This window comes from Lynx canadensis, chromosome B2, assembly GCF_007474595.2.
Source record: "Lynx canadensis isolate LIC74 chromosome B2, mLynCan4.pri.v2, whole genome shotgun sequence".
Taxonomy (NCBI): domain Eukaryota; kingdom Metazoa; phylum Chordata; class Mammalia; order Carnivora; family Felidae; genus Lynx; species Lynx canadensis.
Genome location: NC_044307.1, coordinates 98,365,163 through 98,385,725, shown reverse-complemented (window position 1 = coordinate 98,385,725; position 20,563 = coordinate 98,365,163). Strand labels below are relative to the sequence as shown.

The following is a 20,563-nucleotide window of genomic DNA, read 5'->3' as shown; positions in this document are numbered from 1 at the left end:
ACTGCCTTCTTAACCCATTATTCTTCTGCTATATCATGGAAAGCACATAAATATGTGATATGACTGTATGGTTTCTTCTACTTTCAGTTGTTAAGAATTTTAAAGACTTAAGTTATTTTAGGTATTATGGCAGAGTTTATTCAGTTAATCAACCATATCTTTATAATATGTGAATCCTAATGATCATTATTCATTATTAACTGAGGAATACTGTAACTTTAAGGACTTCCACATGTCTTTAGAGACAAATTGCAGACTTCACATTTAATAAAAATAAGCTGAACACTATTGACAGTAAGAAGTACATTCTGATTATACATTAAGAAGTCCTTTCTATGAATTCTAATTTTAGTGCCAATCTACATGTTGTTCTTATTTACTTTAAGTGTTTATGTGTATATTCAGAGAGGACATTGTCTCAATAACCTGTGTATACTATTTAACACCAACTTATAAATGGGAAGTGTAGAGACAGTCAATAGTAAAAGAATATACAAAATATTTTGTACCAAGCACCCTTAGTATGCTATAATTTTGAGAGAGAAAAGATAAATGCACTAAAGCAGAAAAAGGTTTCTTGGATATCTTGAAGCCTCAAAAACTTGGCCAAACTATTGTTCAATGTGCACACAGTTTGTGTCTTCATGCTCAGATGTTGTTGAAACAGCAGACTTAAAAGAAATAATGTCAATGAATCCTACCAAGCACTATACATGACCTCTGGGGTAATTAGCAATCATTCAAAAGCAACAAGACTAAAATGTTCTATTCTTTATTACTGTCAGCTCTTATCTTGATCAGCATTTTAATAAAGATGCTTCGTTTCTAAGACAGTTTCATGAATCAGTCATAATTACATTCTGACATGCAGTGAATAGTAAAGCAAAACTAAATATCACTTCATCAACCTTTCTAACCTTTATGCAAGTATTAACTGTAAATAATTTTTACACAATCCTACAACAGAAAATCTGCATATTTCTTAGCTTTGTACGTACTTTACCCCAAATGAATTTCCTGTGACCTATACCTGAAAAACACAATCAGCCATAATTATCCAGTTTTGTGTGATGCTCAGGTGTTGCCTTTCAGAGTTCAAATCAACTTCAAGTATAAAAGGCTACTTTATTCTACAAATGGCACAATATGCAAAATGGGTTAAGTAGCCAAAAGCATCTCAGAGCATTGTGGCTTGAAAGAAGTCTATCCAGAATCAAAACGTCAGAACAAAAATACACTAAGCAAAGTGACACTTATAAAAATAGATTCATAGATTACACATTAAGAAATGGATCCTGATGACTACTGCAGAAAGTCTTATCATTAAAATATGTAAAAAGAAGAATATTAATTAGAAGGAAATCTGAGAAGTTAAAGGGTAGATTTTTTTTTAATGTAATACCAAAATAGTTGATGGAAGAGGGTGGAAATCTATCAGAAATATAAAACTTAGGGGTATTATTCTGATACCAAGGATAATATGTAAAACTCTTTTAATACCAGCAACACCCCTCTCCCCCAAAAATACATGATTTAGAGTCTTGAAATAGCTAATTTCTCTGAAGACTAACTTTTAAAAATATTTTAGACAAAGTGAACATAATTCAGTATGGTAATAAATTGATAATGCATTTTGGATGATTTATTGTTTCAGATCTTTGAAGATTTCAAAATAAATGCAATGCTTTCTCAAGAATAATTTCTTGTCTTGTCAGTAGTGGTCACAGAATATCCACACAGAGCTAGGTTCCCAAACCTATATTTCCACTATGTCCTTCAAATAAGTAAAGTTTACAGTAAATCTACTGAGTGATATTGTTAACCAAGCTGATTTCCATTTAAAAACTTAACTATGGTGAAAAAAGAACATATTTACCACTTCACTTTGTGTAATTTCAATTCGAAAGATAAGTTCCTTCTAAAACTAATCTAAAATCATTCCTCATAGGTTTTTTATACATTTTATTATAAAACCACTTTCCTGGAAACTTATCAATCTGAGGCAAAAAAAGGAATATAACAAGCATCTTTTTCATATGGGACTAAAACCACAAAAATGTATAAGTCTTTTATGTGATAATTTTTGTTGAACTCTTCTGTTTAGCTTTCTTGATCATTATTCCTTCCTCTTATTGGAGGTATAAGCAAAGGAGGGAAAAGAAGTGTTGATTTAAGAAAACAGATTTCCCAGAAAAAAAACCACAAAACTGTGATTAAGATTTAAACAAAAGCTAAAGATGGCTTCCTCCGAGCACTGATGAGGTCCGCTCCCTCATTACTAACAACTGAAAACTTGTGATGCATTTTGTTTCAAGAGAATCCAAAAGTCCTTGCTATAAAGCAGACAGGGGGGTGCTGAGTCCATTCACTCTTTCTGTATCACAACCATTATGTAAGAAGTATAAAACACTGCCTTTATGCTGCCAAGCCACAATGACTCTTCCTACATCAAAGGATTTTCACCACCAGGGTTTTTTCTTCAAAATTTATTCAAGCTAAGGGCAGAGAGACAACAATTCATACACGCTAATTACGTCTAATTATCTATTCCCTTTTCTGACCAGCTTCGGCCAGTGTTATTTGCTATCTGGATTTCTCACAACCTCCCTTTGCCCTGTCCATCCAGCCCAACAGTGAAGGCTTTGAAGCAAACAGTTGTGGCTTTTTAGAGTTTTCTCAATATAAAGTTCAAGCAAATTAAATAATTATTCTGTTAGTTTTGACACATTTATGCGTTAAATATGAGGACCTCTTGGTTAATTTGGCAAATTCCTCACATCTCTTCATGGCTGGAATCATAGTAACACCCTCTCTTATGGGAGCGTCTCCTCATGCTTTCTTTTCATGATCTAAATGAAATGTTTATTGGATTAAAGTTCTTCTCTGCAGACCTCCACGGTGGCCTATGACAAAGAGCTTAAAAGTTCTATTAATTGGTTTGAGTTTTCAGGGAGGGGAAAGGGAGAATTTTATTTCACATTACATCACTAGCCAAGAAAATTGCCACGTGTAATTAAACTAATTTATCTCATGAGTCAAACAACTAATTCATATTTAAGACACACTTCCTTTCAACCATTTTTACCATTAGAGAATTGATTTCTTGTAATTTAGCCAAAAATAACTATTTATTATTCTAAGAGAAGAGAATTCAAGACCTAACAGTCTATATTTTACATATAATCAATAGCCTGCTGTAGTCCAGTTTGATAAATATATCATCTATATATTTTATTTCTGATTACATAAATATAAATGTATCATTTATATATTTCATGGGAAATCTATGTTTTCGTTTTATGTAAGACAATTACAGAAAATATTATTTTAAAAGGCATACACCCAAAATCACTTTTCCATAGGTAGGCCATGACTAATATAAGGTGTACATTCTGCTATCAAGATGAACAAGAATTACATTTTAAATCCACATTACAATAACTTTTAGTCTAGATATTTATTTATTTCAAGGACACAGCACAAAAATACTGTCACAAAGTTTAATGCCTGTTACTATAGCCAATTTGCTTAAATATATTTTCTCAAACATATAGGAAATAGGTATATGAAAATAGATTTCGTTAATTTCTTTAGCCTAAAATTTGGCAAATTATAGGAATGTTTTGCAAGTCAATAACTCATTTTTGTATCTTAAAACATTAAATACTAAAGTTCAAATGAACACTTTAGTGGTTTATGGGGGAAAGTCATAACTCTTTTCAATTCTGGACTTCAGTCTATTACTTTTCCACATTTTGTTTCTTTCAATCTTTAAGGGATAAAAACCTAACTCCTAAGTAAAGACATTATCACACTAACAAAGAGTTAATCCTTGCTACACTGACTCAGGTGACAACATAGTGGAGGTCAGTCAGCGGAGTTGACACTGACCTCAAGAGCTGATTCTGATTACTTAGCCCTCTGAAATCTCTAGTATTGAAAGTTATAATGAACAAACTGACAAATCAATTTCACCAATGAAATGAAAATTATGGCAGGAAGAAATGGCAAATATACACTTAACAAATCTATAAATCCCAATGCAGGTAGCTGGGCAGTCTGAGCATTAAAGTGTTTTACCTGAGGGTTATAAACAATTTTTTTTAAAGTTTGTAACTAGAAATCACACAATACCGGAATATTCTCAGAGTTCACTATAGACGTAAGATTTCTCAGGAAAAAAAAGTCCTCAGGAAACAAAAACAAAAGCTAATACTCAGCATTTTGAGGGGAGTGGGCAGTTTTAGATAAAGGATGCGTAACAACTGAGAAACATTAACAACCAAGTAGAAGAAATAAAGTTATTGCCTGAACATTAAAAAATATTATAAAAATCATAATAATAAAACCATTACTACTTTAGATTATAAAGTATTTTTATTTGTTGCATAGTTAAACTCAACAAATGTTAAACCAAATCAGATTATGATGCTTTCCCAATGGACAACTCTTTATCAGGAAAAGGAAAATTCATATTTATAAGTTAATGCTAGTATCTTATTTTTCGATAATTTAGTAATCTAATATTCACCAAAGAGAAAATTATACTGCGGAATGCCTTGTTGGTTATTTCTGACCAGCTTACAGGTGTGATTTTCATAATCTATTAAACACCTAACTCATTTCTTTTCTAATCATTTAATTGTAAATAGAAATTTAAAAACTTAACAAAGAAGATAGTTTGCTAAAACATTAGTGTGAATGAAAGTTAAAATGCCACATTACTGAAAACAGAATCTATCACCATATAGCAAAACACTACATACAATACTACACAGGAACATTTCCCATGGGGAGATTATTTTAGATCTGTCCACATTGTTAAAATGATTAAGGAAATCATAAAAAGGGATGCCTGGCTGGCTCTGTCAGTAGAGCACACAAGTCCTGATCTTGGGGTTGTTAGTTCGAGCTCCCTGTTCAGTGGAAAGATTACTTAAAAATAAAATCTTTAAAAAAAAAAAAAGAAAGAAAATTATAAAAGAAAGTTAATAAAATCACATGGAAAATTATTTTTTAACTCTAAAAAGTATGAATAGCATTTATCTCTTTAAGGGCTCATTATGGAATGCATCAGACACAATGATGTATCTAAGTTTAAGTGATGGAGTAAAGAGACAGATTTTTACCCAAATATAAAACAGCTGTCCAAAATACCATAGATGGCTGGAATTTGATCAGATGAGAAAAGCAACAATGCTTGCCAGGCAATCCATGTATCAAGAAAGCCAATAATACTGTCTAGCTGAAATTAACCTAAGAAACTACTCTTCTCAAAATATCAATTGGTCCTTTCCTTTCAACCACAAAGATTTCATTTTTTAAATTATGTATATATATATTTTTTTAATTTTTTTTTGAGAGAGAGAGAATAAGAGAAAGCTCACACACACTACACACATACAAGCTGGATGGGGGGAGGGGAGAGAGAGAGAGAGAGAGACAGAGAGAAAGAAAGAGAGAGAGAGAGAGAGAGAGAGAGAGAGAGAGAGAGAGAACAAGAACCCCAAGCAGGATCTGCACTGTCAGCACAGAGCCCTTTGTGGGGCTCAATTCCACGAACAGTGAGATCATGATCTGAGCCAAAATCAAGAGTCGGACACTTAACCAACTGAACCGCCCAGGCACCCCTCAACCACAATGATTTAAATAATGTTTACAACACAAAATTATGTTCAATGTATATTATACAATGAATGCGCATTTAAGATATTATTGTCTTAAATGTAAAAATTGAAGATATTTCTAAGAAAGTTGATCCTAACAAAACTGGTATTTCTCAACTTATCAAATTATTTGAAATTGATACTGAGCCACTGTCTTGTCTTTTGGTTCACCAGAAGCTTCCTCCCTTCTATCAACCATTTATACAGCAAATTCTTAAAATGACACTTTCTGCAAGATTTAAAAATGAATCTATGCTGACACAGGATTTCCACCACATAAAAAAGTCACTCTTCACAGAAAAAAAGTGCTATAACATATGTTATTTTAAACACTTATCTCTCTTTCCTTTGCATGTTGTATAAATCAGGGATAAGAAAACTTTCTGTTAAAAGCAGATAGTAAATATTTTAATTTGAAGGCCGTAAGTGCCACAGCTACTTAACTCTGCCACTGTACTGTGAAAACAGTCATAGACAATACATAAATGAATAAGCATGAAGTTTGTCAATAAAATCTTATTTACAAAAACAGGTGGCAGAGTGGATTTGGCCACTGGCTATAGTTTAACAATCCCTGGTATAGTTTATCACAGTCTAAAATACTGCAGTGTGGAACTAAGTCAGATACTTAATTTTACAGAATAGTGCTATGTAGATACCAACATATGCTTTCACAATTATATGTTTATATACTTAAAAGAATCACTTCTGTTTTACTAAAATCACAACAAAGATTCCTTAAGACTAAATCAGCAAAATCAGGACACTGTGTTATATAGTAAGCAAGGAGTTTCAAGTTTGAAGCATGCACAATAATCATAGTATTAACCATCTTTAATATACATAAGGGAATGTTACATACTAAATTTTTTTTAATTTACAGTAGTCTCCCCCCACCCCCTTATCTGTGATGGATACAGTCCAAGATGCCTAAAACTGCAGATAGCACTGAACCCTATATATCCTATGTTTTATACACACACACACACACACACACACACACACACACATACGTACCTAAGATAAAGTTTAAATTATAAATTAGACATAGTAAGAGATTTACAACAATATACTGTAATGAACATTATGTGGTTATGGTCTGTCAAAATATCTTATTGTACTATATTCATCCTTCTTGTGAAGTGAGATGATAAAATGCCTACATGATACGATGAAGTAAGTGAGTGACAAAGGCAATGTGACGTGGTGTTAGGTTACTATTGACCTCTGACAACAGGTCAAAAGGAGGATCATTGCTTCCAGACCAAGGGGGATCCTCAGGTAATTGAAACTGTAGCAAGTCAAACTGTGGGTAACAAGGAACTACCCTACATGCAATACATATTCTTTTATGGGGGTGGGGGTGGGGGTGGGGATCTGACTTTTAAATAAATTTGCAAGTGGGTGCTTGGGTGGCTCAGGTCGGTTAAGCGGCCAATTCACATTGATTTTGGCTCAGGTCATGATCCTAGGGTCATGAGATGGAGCCCCACGTCGGGCTCTGCACTGGGTGTGGAGCCTGCTTAAGATTCTCTTTCCATCTATTCCTCCCCGCCCTCAAAAATTAATTAATTAACTTCCAACTTTCAAGCAAACAGAAGAATGTAATAGTTGTTATGTTATAAAAATCTCAAAGAATTACTAATCACAAAATTTTTAATCTGTAATTCTCATGCTTGTGTTTCTTTTCCATGTGGTTTTTTCCTCCATGATGAATGCCCTTTCCCACTTTGCCTGGTAATTTTTATTTGATTTCTAAGTTTCAATTTAAGTATCACTTGTTCTTTAGAAATACTCCTGACATGTACCATCTACTCCACTCAAACTGCTGGTGTGGGTTGGGGCCCCTTTTCTATATTCTTTGGCATTCTATAGTTAACTCAATTACAGAAGTTCCCACCTGACACAAAGAAAATTTTACTGACTTACAGACCATAAAAAAGACAATATTTAACCAGATTCAATGACCACCACCAATGTTTTATTACTCTAATATCTCCATTTAAAAGTTATTAATTCTGACTTAAAGTAGTTTGTTCAAGAAGTTTCATGAGTTCTATAAATCCTACGATACCACATATCCAAAAATATGTATCTGCAGGCTTAAATTTTCGTGACAGCTTGGCTAACAAGAAGGCACATCTTTTTTTTTTTTTTAATGTTCATTTATTTATTTTGAGAGAGAGAGAGCAGGGAAGAGGGACAGAGGGATGGAGAGAGGGAGAGAGAAGGAGAGAGAAAGGGGGAGAGGGAGAAAGAGAGGGAGAGAGAGAGAATTCCAAGCAGGTCTGTTGCAGGGCTCAATCTCATGACTACCAGATCATAAAATGAGCCAAAATCAAGAGTCAGATGCCCAAACCACTGAGTCACCCAGCTCCCCAACTTTTCTTCTATTTAACTGTATGACTCTTTCTTTATCCTTGAAATTCAGTTATGCATCAGAAAAATATATTACCCCTCTATTTTATCTTTATTTTTCTCTTTCAGAAATATGAATTATGTGAATGATCTGTTGTCTGCTTTCCATGTCTAGCATTTTCACTGTAATTGTTTTATCTCTGACTATTCTAGCTACACTTTGTGTGACTTTTCCATAAGTTGAGTCTATTTATCACTAATTTTATTTTTAGCAGTTTCAATCCTTTAACTTGTTTTTCCTAAGATGCTTTCCACTTTTTTAATGTGTCTACCCTCACTCTATTTTCTTAGCTCTGCCACCTCACTTTCCATCTAATCTTGCAGCTACTTTACCTGTCCTCTTATTTCACTGGTACCCATAACTTCTTTATAATTTCTTTTAAAATATAGTAAAGTTATGGGGCGCCTGGGTGCCTCAGTCGGTTTAAGTGTCTGACTTTGGCTCAGGTCATGATCTCGCGGTTTGTGAGTTCGAGCCCTGAATCGGGCTCTGTGCTAACAGCTAGCTCAGAGCCTGGAGGCTGCTTCAGATTCTGTCTCCCTCTCTCTCTGCCCCTACCCCACTCTGTCTCTCTCTCTATATATATATATGTGTGTGTGTGTGTGTGTGTGTGTGTGTGTGTGTGTATATACATATAGTTTTATCTACAAAAGTCTCCCGTTTCCTTAGGTAGTTCTTCCGAAGTATACTCTTCATGTGCTTTTACTTATTAGTGCGTGTCTACCTCTCCTGTTTGCTCCTGCTGCTTCCTTCCTATGCCCACCATTTCACTCTTTTAATAACAGCCTCTGAACATAGGACCTATGTTCATTCCATTTTGCTTTTTGCTAATTCCTTAACCCTGAATGTGAATAGTCCTACCCAGATCTGCTGACTTCCTAAGAAGCGTAGACAAAAATTTACCTGCTAAAAGAATGGGTTTTATTATAAAAAATAATACAAGGGGCACCTGGGGGGTTCAGTTGGTTAAGTATCTGAATTCGGCTCAGCTCATGATCTCACTGTTCATAAATTCAAGCCCTGCATCAAGGTCTGTGGTAACAGTGCAGAGTCTGCTTAGGATTCTCTCTCTCCCTACCTCTCTGCCCCTCCCCCACTCACACTCTACCTCTATCTCAAAATAAATTTTAAGAATATGAAAAAGAAAAATAAACGAAAAATAATACAAAATCATTCCAGAAAAGTCTAATGTTAGAATTCTTAGAAAAGTAAGGGATGCCTGGGTGGCTCAGTCAGTTAAGTGTTCAACTCTTGATTTCAGCTCAGGTCATGATCTCATGGTTTGTGGGTTCAAGCCCCACATCAGGCTCTGCAATGACAGAGCAGAGCCTGCTTGGGATTCTCTGTCTCCCTCTCTCTCTGCCCCTCCCCTGCTCACTCTCTATCTTTCTCTCTCAAAATAAATAAACATTTTTTAAAAAAAGAAATCTTATAAAAGTCTAACAGAGAAAATGTAAATCATCTATAATCTAACTCTTCAGAAATAAGTTCTAGCTATATTTTGAGGTATTTATTTCTAGTAGTTTTCTATTCATGTACATGTACATTACTTTCACAGTTAAGAGTACTGGATATACTCTTGCATCATATTTTTTCCCTCAAATTATCTGTGAACATTATTATACATTATTAAAATCTTTTTAAAAATATCATTCCAAGTAAGTATACTATAATATCCCCTCATGTGACTGTACCATCATTTACTTAATGATTCCTCTAAAGATGGGAAAGATGTTCCCATCACTGCTTCTTAAAAATAGTTATCCTGAGGCACCTGGGTGACTTGGTCAGTTCTGTATCCAACTCTTGGTTTCAGCTCAGGTCACGATTTCACATTTCCATGAGTTCAAGTCCCATGTCGGGCTCTACACTGGCAGTGCAGAGCCTGCTTGGGATTCTCTCTCCCTCGCTCTCTGCCCCTCCCCCTTTCATGATATCTGTGTTTCTCTCAAAATAAGTAAATAAAAAGTTTTTTAAAAAAGTTATCCTATTTATATTTTTAAAGTATCTGTAAAAAAAAAATATGGCTCTGAGCTCCTAAATTACAAAATATCCTGTCTTCTTCTTTACAATTAAAAGCTAAGATGATGGAAACCATTAAAAAGTGAAAAGGCAACCTACTGAATGGGAAAAGATAATTTGCAAATGACTTATCTAATAAGAGGTTAATATCCAAAATATATAAAGAATTCATATGACTAAATACCAAAAAGCCCCATGTAATCTGATTAAAAGATGGAGAGAGGACCTGAAAAGAGATTTTTCCAAAGAAGACATACAGACAGGCAACAGACTGCTCAATATCACTCATCATCAGAAAAATGTAATTCAAAACCACAATGAGACATCACCTTACATCTTGTCAGAATGGCTAGAATCAAAAACACAAGAAATAACTCGGATGCCTGGCCAGCTTGCTCAGTTGGTAGAACACGTGACTCTTAATCTCAGGGTCAGGAGTTTAAGCCACATGTTGAGCATGGAGCCTACAAAAGAAAAGAAAGAGAGGGAAAGGAAGGAAGGAAGGAAGGAAGGAAGGAAGGAAGGAAGGAAGGAAGGAAGGAAGGAAACAAGGAAAAATATTGGCAAGGATGTGGAGAAAAAGGAATCTTGCTGACAGGAATGTAAATTGATGTAGCCACTATGGAAAACAGTATGGAGTTTCCTCAAAAAATTAAAAATAGAAATAGCATACTACTATTCAGTAATCCCACTACTGGGTATTTACCGAAAGAAAACAAAAACATTCATTCAAAAATATATGCAGCCCTGTGTTCACTGCAGCATTATTTACAATAGCCAAGATATGGAAGCAACTCAAATGTCCTTCAATAGATGAATGGATAAAGAAGATGTGGTAGATGTACACCATGGAATATTACTCAGCCAGAAAAAAAAGAATGAAATCTCACCATTTGCAACAATATGGACGGACCTTCATTATGCTAAGTGAAATAAATCAGAGAAAGACAAATACCATATAATTTCACTTATACATGTAATCTAAAAGACAAATGAATAAAGAAACAAAAATTAAACAGACTCCTCAATACAGAGAACAAACTGATGGTTCTTGGCAGGTGAAAATAGATAAAGAGGATTAAGAGGTACAAATTTCTGTATGGAATCAGAAAAGACCCCGAATAGCCAAAGTAATGTTGAAAAGAAAACCAAAGCTGGAAGCATCACAATTCCGGGCTTTAAGCTGTATTACAAAGCTGTAATCATCAAGACAGTATAGTACTGGCACAAAAACAGACACATAGATCAATGGAACAGAACAAAAAACCCAGAAATGGACCCATAAACATATAGACAACTAATCTCTGACAAAGCAGGAAAGAATATCCAGTAGAAAAAAGACAGTCTCTTCAGCAAACAGTATTGGGAAAACTGGACAGCCATGTGCAGAAGAATGAACCTGGACCACTTTCTTACACCATACACAAAAATAAACTCAAAATTGATAAAAGGCCTAAGTGTAAGACAGGAAATTGTCAAAATCCTAGAAGAGAAGACAGGCAACAACCTCTTTGACCACAGCCACAGCAACTTATTTGACATGTATCCAGAGGCAAGGAAAACAAAAGCAAAAATGAACTACTGGACCTCATCAAGATAAAAGGCTTCTGCATGGCAAAGGAAAAAATCAGCAAAACTAAAAGGCAAACAACAGAATGGGAGAAGATATTTACAAAAGACATCAGATAAAGAGTTAGTATCCAAAATCTATAAAGAACTTATCAAACTCAACACCCAAAAAACAATCCAGTGAAGAAATGGGCAAAAGACATGAATAGACACTTCTCCAAAGAAGACATCCAGATGGCTAACTGACACATGAAAAAATGCTCAACATCACTCATCATCAAGGAAAGAGAAATCAAAACCACGAGATACCACCTCACACCTGTCAGAATGGCTAAAATTAACAACTCAGGCAACAGTAGACATTGGTGAGGATGCAGAAAAGAGGAACCCTTTTGCACCAGGTGGGAACGCAAACTGGTACAGCCCCTCTGGAAAATAATTTGGAAGTTCCTCAAAAAATTAAAAATAGAACTACCCTACGACCCAGCAATTGCACTACTAGGTATTTATCCAAAGGATACAGGAGTGCTGATTCAAAAGGGCACAAGCACCCCAATGTTCATAGCACGACTATCAACAACAGCCAAAGTATGGTAAAAGCCCAAACGTCAATCGACTGAGGAATGGATAAAGATGTGGTGTGTGTGTGTGTGTGTGTGTGAGTATTATGCTAAGCAAAATAAGTCAGTCAGAGAAAGACAAATATCATATGATTTCTTTCATGTGGAATTTAAGAAACAAAGCAGATGACCATAGGGGAAGGGAAGTAAAAATAAGAAAAATAGAGAGAGAGAGAAAAAAACCATAAGAGACTCTTAAATACAGAGAACAAACTGAGGGTTGCTGGTGGGGTGTTTGGCAGAGGGATGGGCTAAATGGCCGAGGGGCATTAAGGAGGGCACTTGTTGGAATGAACACTGCATGTTATATGTAAGTGATGAATCAGTCAATTCTATTCCTGAATTTCATTATTACATTATATGTTAACTAACTTGTATTAAAATTTGAAAAGATAATAAAATAAATAAAAATTTTTTAAAAAGAGGTACAATTTCTAGTTATAAAACAAGTAAGTTACAAAGATGAGAAGTACGGCATAAGGAACACAGTCAATAATGTTTGGTGACAGATGGTGACTACACTTACTGTGGTGAACAGTGAGTAATATATAGACAGAATTGTTGAATCAATATGTTGATTAGCTTCATCTGAAGCTAATATAATGGTAAATTTTAATTATAGTTCAATAAAAAAAAAAAACTAAGAGACTTTTCCTTTTGGCCAGAGTATTTAGAAGTCAATTTTGCCTTCCTGCCATTAAGCACTAAAACACTGGACAAAACATTTAAAACCTCTACTACCAGACATAATACAATGAGTAGCAAAAGACACAATCCCTGAGATGTGGGAAATAAACCAGTTAAGCAAGCATTACACTTCCCATGGCTTTCTGTCAGAGGCAATTTCTAGACTGCAGCACAGCAGTCTAAATCAGTTTAGGAGACAGTGATCAGAGCTCTAGGAAGTTGAGGAAGTTGGGATTTGCATGGCAGAGTTCAGTAAAAGAGGAAGCTATGCAGACACAGAGCTCTAGAATATCTGCATAGAGAATGTCTGTAATCTTTGGCTGAATATTAAATTGCACGTGCATAAGGTGAAACTTCACAAGACTGGGGAAAGAACAATCCACACAAAGCTGGGAGATACAAGCATTCTGAACAGACAGAGTAGAGAGAAGTTGGTGACACTAAGGGGATTCAGTAGAGACTCTAGAAGGGTCACATTTAGAAGAAAGGGTAAAATAGTCTTACAGTAAAGGCTACTTGAGACATACTATCAAAGCTTAGAAACAAGCCTCAAGGGGCACCCAGGGTGGCTCAGTTGGTTAAGTGTCCCACTCTTGATTTCAGCTCAGCTCATGATCTCACAGGTTTGTGGGATCAAGCCCTGCATTAGGCTCTGTGCTGGCAGTGCGGAGCCTGCTTGGATTCTCTCTTTCTCCTTCTCTGCCCCTTTCCCACTTGCGTGCTCTTTCTCTCTCAAAATAAATAAACATTAATTAAAAAGCCTCAGAAGGATAAAGCTGATCTGCAAGCAACTTAACCACTTGCCAAAATAAAATTCAACAGCCTTAAAGGAAGTAACACTCAATATAATCATCACAATGTTCATCATCCAATCACAAACTATTAAGTTAGTTTGCCAAGAATCAGGAAAGGAGGACTCACAACGGGGGGGGGGGTGGCGGGGAGGTTAAAATCAGAACACAAAAACAAAACCAAAATGACAGAAATGAAGGAATTAGCATACAAGGACATTTAATAAAACGACTTCTACTTCTGGGAAGATGGAGTAAATATCCTTTCTCTGTCCCTCCTGACATGTACAATTTAAAATCCTAGAGATCATATATAAAATAAACATAGGTACATACTAAAAAGTAGAACAAAAAAGAGGTAGGGATCTCAAGACCTGAGAAACAACAGAATGGTGAGTTCTCTGCTTTTCTGTTCAATTCATGTATTCCAGACTTGGAACTGAAGAAGCCAGCATCCCAGAAATGCCAATGGACATGGACAAGGGAGGACCCAGGAAAATGGCAGCATAGCAAAGAAGAAACTTTTCAACAATAACTTGTACTGTGGCAAACACCGCAGTGGAAAAAACTGATGCCACCTGCACCCTTTCCAGCAAAGGCTGAGAGGAGTCTAGAAGTACATTCTCACAAGGCTGTTAATGAGGCATCCCAACACTCCTGCCAGTGACATCAGAGAAGGCTAAGTGGGGAACTGAAACTTTCAACCTTGGGGCACCTGGCTGGCTCAGTCAGTGGAGCATGCAACTCTTGCTCTCAGAGTTGAGAGTTCGAGCTCCATGTTGGGGATAAAGATTACTTAAATAAATAAATATTTTTTTAAAAAAGAAACATTCATCCCTGCCAGTCAATAATGAGCACCCCGCCTTCCCTACCTCGATGATGTCAGTGGAACCTCTCCACCAGCAGAAACAAGGAGTACCTGCTCTATAGATGCTGATAAAGAACCTGGACTGCCCCCTATATCTAGCAATAATTAGACAGTGCCTATCCTTCTGTTAGAATAGTGCCCAAAAAGCCATCTAAAACTCAAGTTTAAAGATGACAAACAAATGGCCAATAAGCACACGAAAATATGCTACTCATCACTGATCACTTGAGAAACATGAATCAAAACTACAATGATTACACACAGAAGAATTAAAAGGACTCAGACAAATATTAGTACACAAGTGTTCACAGCAGCATTATTCACAACAGCCAAAAGGTAGAATCAACCCAATGTCCATCAATAGATGAACAGATGATATATAAACAGTGGTATATATGTATAATGGAATCTTATTCCTTAAAAAGGAATGGAATCTGACACATACTACAGCATGGATGAACCTTGAAGACATTATGTAAGTGAAAAAACCCAGACACAAAAGAACAAATATCATATGACTCCATTTATATAAGGTACCTAAAAATGGCAAATTCATGGAGATGGTAAGTAGAATGATGGTTACCAGGAGTTGGGAGAAGAGGAGAATGGGGAGTTATTATTTAATGAGTACAGAATTTCAGTTTGGGAAGACGAAGTTCTAGAGCTAGGTGGTGATGATGGTTGCCCAACAATGTGAATGTACTTAACGGCACTGATTGTACACTTAAAAATGGTTCAAATGGTAAATTTTATGTTATATATACTTTACCACAATAAAAAAAAATTTTAAAAATAAGATCCAAAGTCTCATGACAGATTATGAAAATGTCCAAATTTCAAATGAAATTCATTCATACCAAAAACCAGGAAGATCTCACACTATAAAAAGACAATCACTAGATAAATTCATTCACACCAAAAACCAGGAAGATCTTACACTGTAAAAAAACATCAAGATGACAGAGATGTTAAAATTATCTGATAAAATTACCCTATGTGTGTGCAATTTAAAGCAGATATGACAAAAATGCTTCCACAATTATGACTATGCTTGTAACAACAAAGAAGCTTGCATCACTACTTAGTAAAAAAATTCATTATAAAAGTTCTATTCACAAGCAATATTTAATCATTCTAAATCTGCATGCAACTTACAGCCTCGAAATATGTTAAGGTCAATGACAGAATTACCAGAGAAATAAATAAATTCATAATCATAGTGAGAGATGTTTTCCATAAGCTTCATAATAATTGATGGGAAAAAATAATAAAAATTTGAACACAATTAACAACTCCAATCTAATGGGTGTACTGTGTTATATATACTATCACATACAACTGTAGTTGAGTACTCATTATTTTCGAGAATACAAAGAATATTTTTATAAAAATTGCCCATATATTAGGCCATAAAGGAAATTTCAACAAATTTTAAAGGATTTAAGTTGCATGGAGCATATCCTCCCACCACAACGCAATTAAGCATTTGTTGAGAAAATAATAACAACAGGAAATTTCATATGCTTGTTTGGAAATTAAAAAACATACTTCTAGCTAACACATGCGTTAAAAAAGAAATCACAATAGAAATTAGAAAATACTTTGAACTTAACAGTGAAAATACTAAATATAAAAACTTAATGAATGCAGCTATTTACGGGAAAATAAATAGCCTTAAATGCAGTTAGGAAAGAAGGTTGAAAAGAGATTTAAAAAAAATTAATCTCAGTAAATTAGAAAATGAAGAGCAAGATAAATTCAAAGAAAATGCAAGTAAGAGCAAAACTGAAGCCTCCCCACTTAAATGGCAGTGGAAATTATATGTAAGGGTTAGGTTTTGCTTTGTTTTGGTTTTGCCTTGCTTTGCTTGAAGGAGTTCTCCAGGAGGGCTTCCTAGAGGAGATATACCTAAACATTTTCTATATTCTTTCCAGTACTATGGCTTTTTCGTTTCTTTTTTTAAATAAATTGTGGTAAAACATACATAACAAAAACATTATCATTTTAACCATTTTAAGTGTGCAATTCAATGGCATGAAGTACATTCATGATGTTATACAACCATTACTAATGTCTATTTCCAGAACCTTTTCATCATCCCAAAGAGAGACTCTACCCATGAAATAATAATTACCCATTCCCCACTCCTCTCAGCCCCTGTAACCTCTATTTTACTTTTGTTTCTCTGAATATGCCGTTTCTAGGCACATCATATAAGTGGAATCATATAATATTTGTCCTTTTGTTTCTGACTCCTCTCACTTAGTATGTTCTCAAGGTTCATCTGTAATGTAGCAAATGTCAAAATTTGCATTCCTTTTTTATAGCAAAAACAATAATTCATTGTATGAATATACCACATTTTGTTTTTTAACAGCATATTAGTCCTCCTCATCATTCCTACTATCTTATAAAAATATTATTGTTTACTAAGAACTTATATAGGCTCTTGTTTTTTTGCAATACTCCAAGCAACAAATCACAAGTTCTTGTAGTGAATTACCAATTTGTTATCACTTGGTTTATAGGAGAGGACATAAAAGAAAAAGTGAATATACACTGTACTTTTTCCCCAAATAAATTTCTATCTGGTTTATAGCCTCTTTTTATTAAACAAAGATTCTCTATTAGTTTTAAGATTGACTTCTGCTATACAGTTCTCTCAGCTGGGTCAAAATGCAAGAGTAACACTGGCATATGTGAATAGGCGAAATGTCATTTAGATAAATATGAAACAAACTTTCCTTACAAAGGAAACCTCATATGCCCACCAAAAAAGCTCCAGGGAAACCAGCCACAGCATATATTTACCTGGCTGATGTTTTGTTACATGTGAAAAGTCTTTTGAATAAACGGGACATTTTAAATACTTTCTTATCCAATAAGATATTCAGTTTCCTAGGAATTTTAGTTTGTGTTCAATTTCAAATTGTACATTATTTATTTCAGTTCTTGTTCAATTTCAAATTTGGATAATTTATCTCTTTGGGTTTCTTACTCTCTACAAATATATATGTGTGTGTGTGTGTGTGTATATATATATATATACACATATATATATATATATTCCTCTCTACAAATATATATATATATATATATATGCACAATACATATACTATATATATATATACAATATATATACAATATATATACAATATATATACTATATATATGTACAATATATATACTATATATATACAATATATATACGATATATACATATATATATATATAGTATATATGGAGAGAGAGAGAGAGAGAGGGAGAGAGAGAGGGTTAAAAAGGGAAAAAATTAAACCCAATCTGGCCAATTTAGTTGTTTATTAATAATGCTATTATATATTAAAGTATGACAAATTACTGGCCAAAAAATAAGGTTTGTGGTTAAAAAAAAAAAAAGTATACATACAAAGTTCCCTGAGAACCTTTAACTTGTTTCATTCTGTGAGCCTTCTCTCTTTACATTTTGTATATTTTATGCTACATGAAGATACTATTTTTAGTACCCATTTTTCTTAGCTTCCTTGTTTATATTTTGGTATCTACATGTACCAAATTACTTTGGATTCATAGCATGAAGAAAACACTGTACATTTACCTTCCCCCCAAATGCAAAACATGAATATAAAGGGGAAAAAAATACTAACAGCATAAATCTTCAAAGAGTACTTTTCCTTACATCTATAAATATCTCAGAGAAATTAAAAACCTCTGGGAACTTAAAATTGCTCAAGGAAAAAGATGTTTTAATTCTCCCAAGTATAGCACAGGGAATAAAGTTTGGTACCAACAATTTGAAAAAGACTATCTGTATCTTTAGAATACTTGTAGAAAAAAATAGTTTTACTTCTCCTTCTTGATAAGAATTTTTGAGGTTTTAGGTTTTTAAAAATAATACAACCTCATCCCTTCTTCAGTTATATTGCTATAGACTGGGAAAAATTATGTACCTAAGAATTATGGGAGTTATATTTTGGCACATATGCTTATTTTTGGTACTGTTTTTGGTACTTCATTTTGCTTTGTGTTATAGATATTTGTGTATGTCCTATATGCCCAACTAGATTATAAATGACTTGTAAGCAAGAACAGCCTATTTCATGATTGCATTACCCATCATGCCCAAAGTAGCACTTTGCACATAGTAGGTTCTCAATAAGTACTGGTAAAATATAGAATTATCGAATAAATGTATAAAAATTTATTTAAATTAACAGTGAAAAAAGAGGCTATTTTATTCTTAATCATCTTGTAATGAAGACTATTTCAAACTCCATGCAGTGATGATACACACAAATATTTAAACTATTTAGGTGCCTCAACTTGACATAATTTCATAACTTGATGGCAATCACATTTAAATATATTAGAATATTTTTGTAATAATGCTACTCTAGAATAGCAACTTTAATAGCTGAGAAAACACATTAAAGACCATTAACCTGAAAGAAATAGAGAACATTAAACATTTTTTTCAGAAATCAATGTATAAGGTTAAATATTGCACTATAATATTTATGAGCAAACCTCAAATTAGAATTTGTAAATGCAAACTATCAAATGTTTCAGTTAGACAATAATTTAGACTATATTTTATAATTTCTCCTGTGTACACATTGATGAATACTATATAAAAAACATTCTTTTCTCCTTTAGTGTCTTTGACTATAACTATCTAATATCAAAATGAATTCTGCTTGAATGCAAGACCATAGGCAATCCTATAAAAGCCCTTAATTATCAATCAATATGATATTAATCAGTGAACACAAGTAAGTGATTTTCCTTACCTTTAGAACAGCAATGAATGGTACAAAGTTAGCTCTTTGGAGTCCATTTTTATATAGATCTGAAAGAAATAATTGGTATTAGCATTTTACATAGCCTAAAATCAATGTTAACTCATATTTTGGCCTGAGAAATAAAGCTTTTATTTATAAAAAAGATAAACATGCAAAAGAAAAATAGCCAAAATGATTTCCATTCTGGTACTACACAAAATTCATTCTTAATAAGAAGAAAAATTAATAATTACAGAAAGAAGATCAAAAGACATTCAATCAAATTAGCTTTAAAGTATAATAAAAAGCAATGAAAGAATTTCAAAGATATCACAAATATTCCTAAGTCAATAACTCAACACAAGATATATACTTAAAAGTATTTAATATTTGAAAATATAGAATTTTACTAGTAAAGGAATTATATTGTCTTCTATCTCAATCTATAGTAAAAATTCTTAGTACATAATTAAAAACGTATGACAAGATTAGCCTTTTAATAAAATACATCAACAGACAGAGCTGTGCATATATTTGTATCAAAGTTATATATTTAACATAAAGGTGAATAACACTAAGGCCACTTTATTTATTTATTTATTTATTTATTTATTTATTTATTTTTAACGTTTATTTATTTTTGAGACAGAGAGAGACAGAGCATGAACAGGGGAGGGGCAGAGAGAGAGGGAGACACAGAATCGGAAACAGGCTCCAGGCTCTGAGCTGTTAGCACAGAGCCTGACGTGGGGCTCGAACTCACAGACTGCGAGATCATGACCTGAGCCGAAGTCGGACGCTTAACCGACCAAGCCACCCGGGCACCCCAAGGCCACTTTACTTTAAAAGAAATTACCCCAAAATTAACATTCCATTCTCAATAGACTATAAATTTAATGCATTTATAAATAATAAGTTGCTCGTATCTTGTGCTTTACAATGATAATTTTCATATATGCATGTGTCACAGTGTACGTATGTTTAGACACATATTCACACACATAAACACATACCGTCAAGAGCAAAAAAGTGAAAAGGGGCAACAAATTTTAAATTTTGCATATTTTATTTTACTCTTCCTTTTTTCTTCCCTTCTAAAAAAAGACTTGGAATTTTATTCAAGAGATTGAACTTTTATTG

At 33.9% G+C, this 20,563-nt stretch overlaps 1 protein-coding gene across 2 annotated transcripts in view; it reads right to left on the bottom strand.

The window, feature by feature from the left end:
• The window catches only part of AFG1L (AFG1 like ATPase), a 200,771-nt gene that overhangs the window by 75,236 nt on the left and 104,972 nt on the right, over nt 1-20,563 (bottom strand). For both annotated transcript variants that reach the window (XM_030316082.1, XM_032593233.1), the window contains exon 8: nt 19,433-19,491. In XM_030316082.1, coding sequence (XP_030171942.1) covers nt 19,433-19,491 — 59 coding nt within the window. The remainder of the gene's footprint in view (nt 1-19,432; nt 19,492-20,563) is intronic.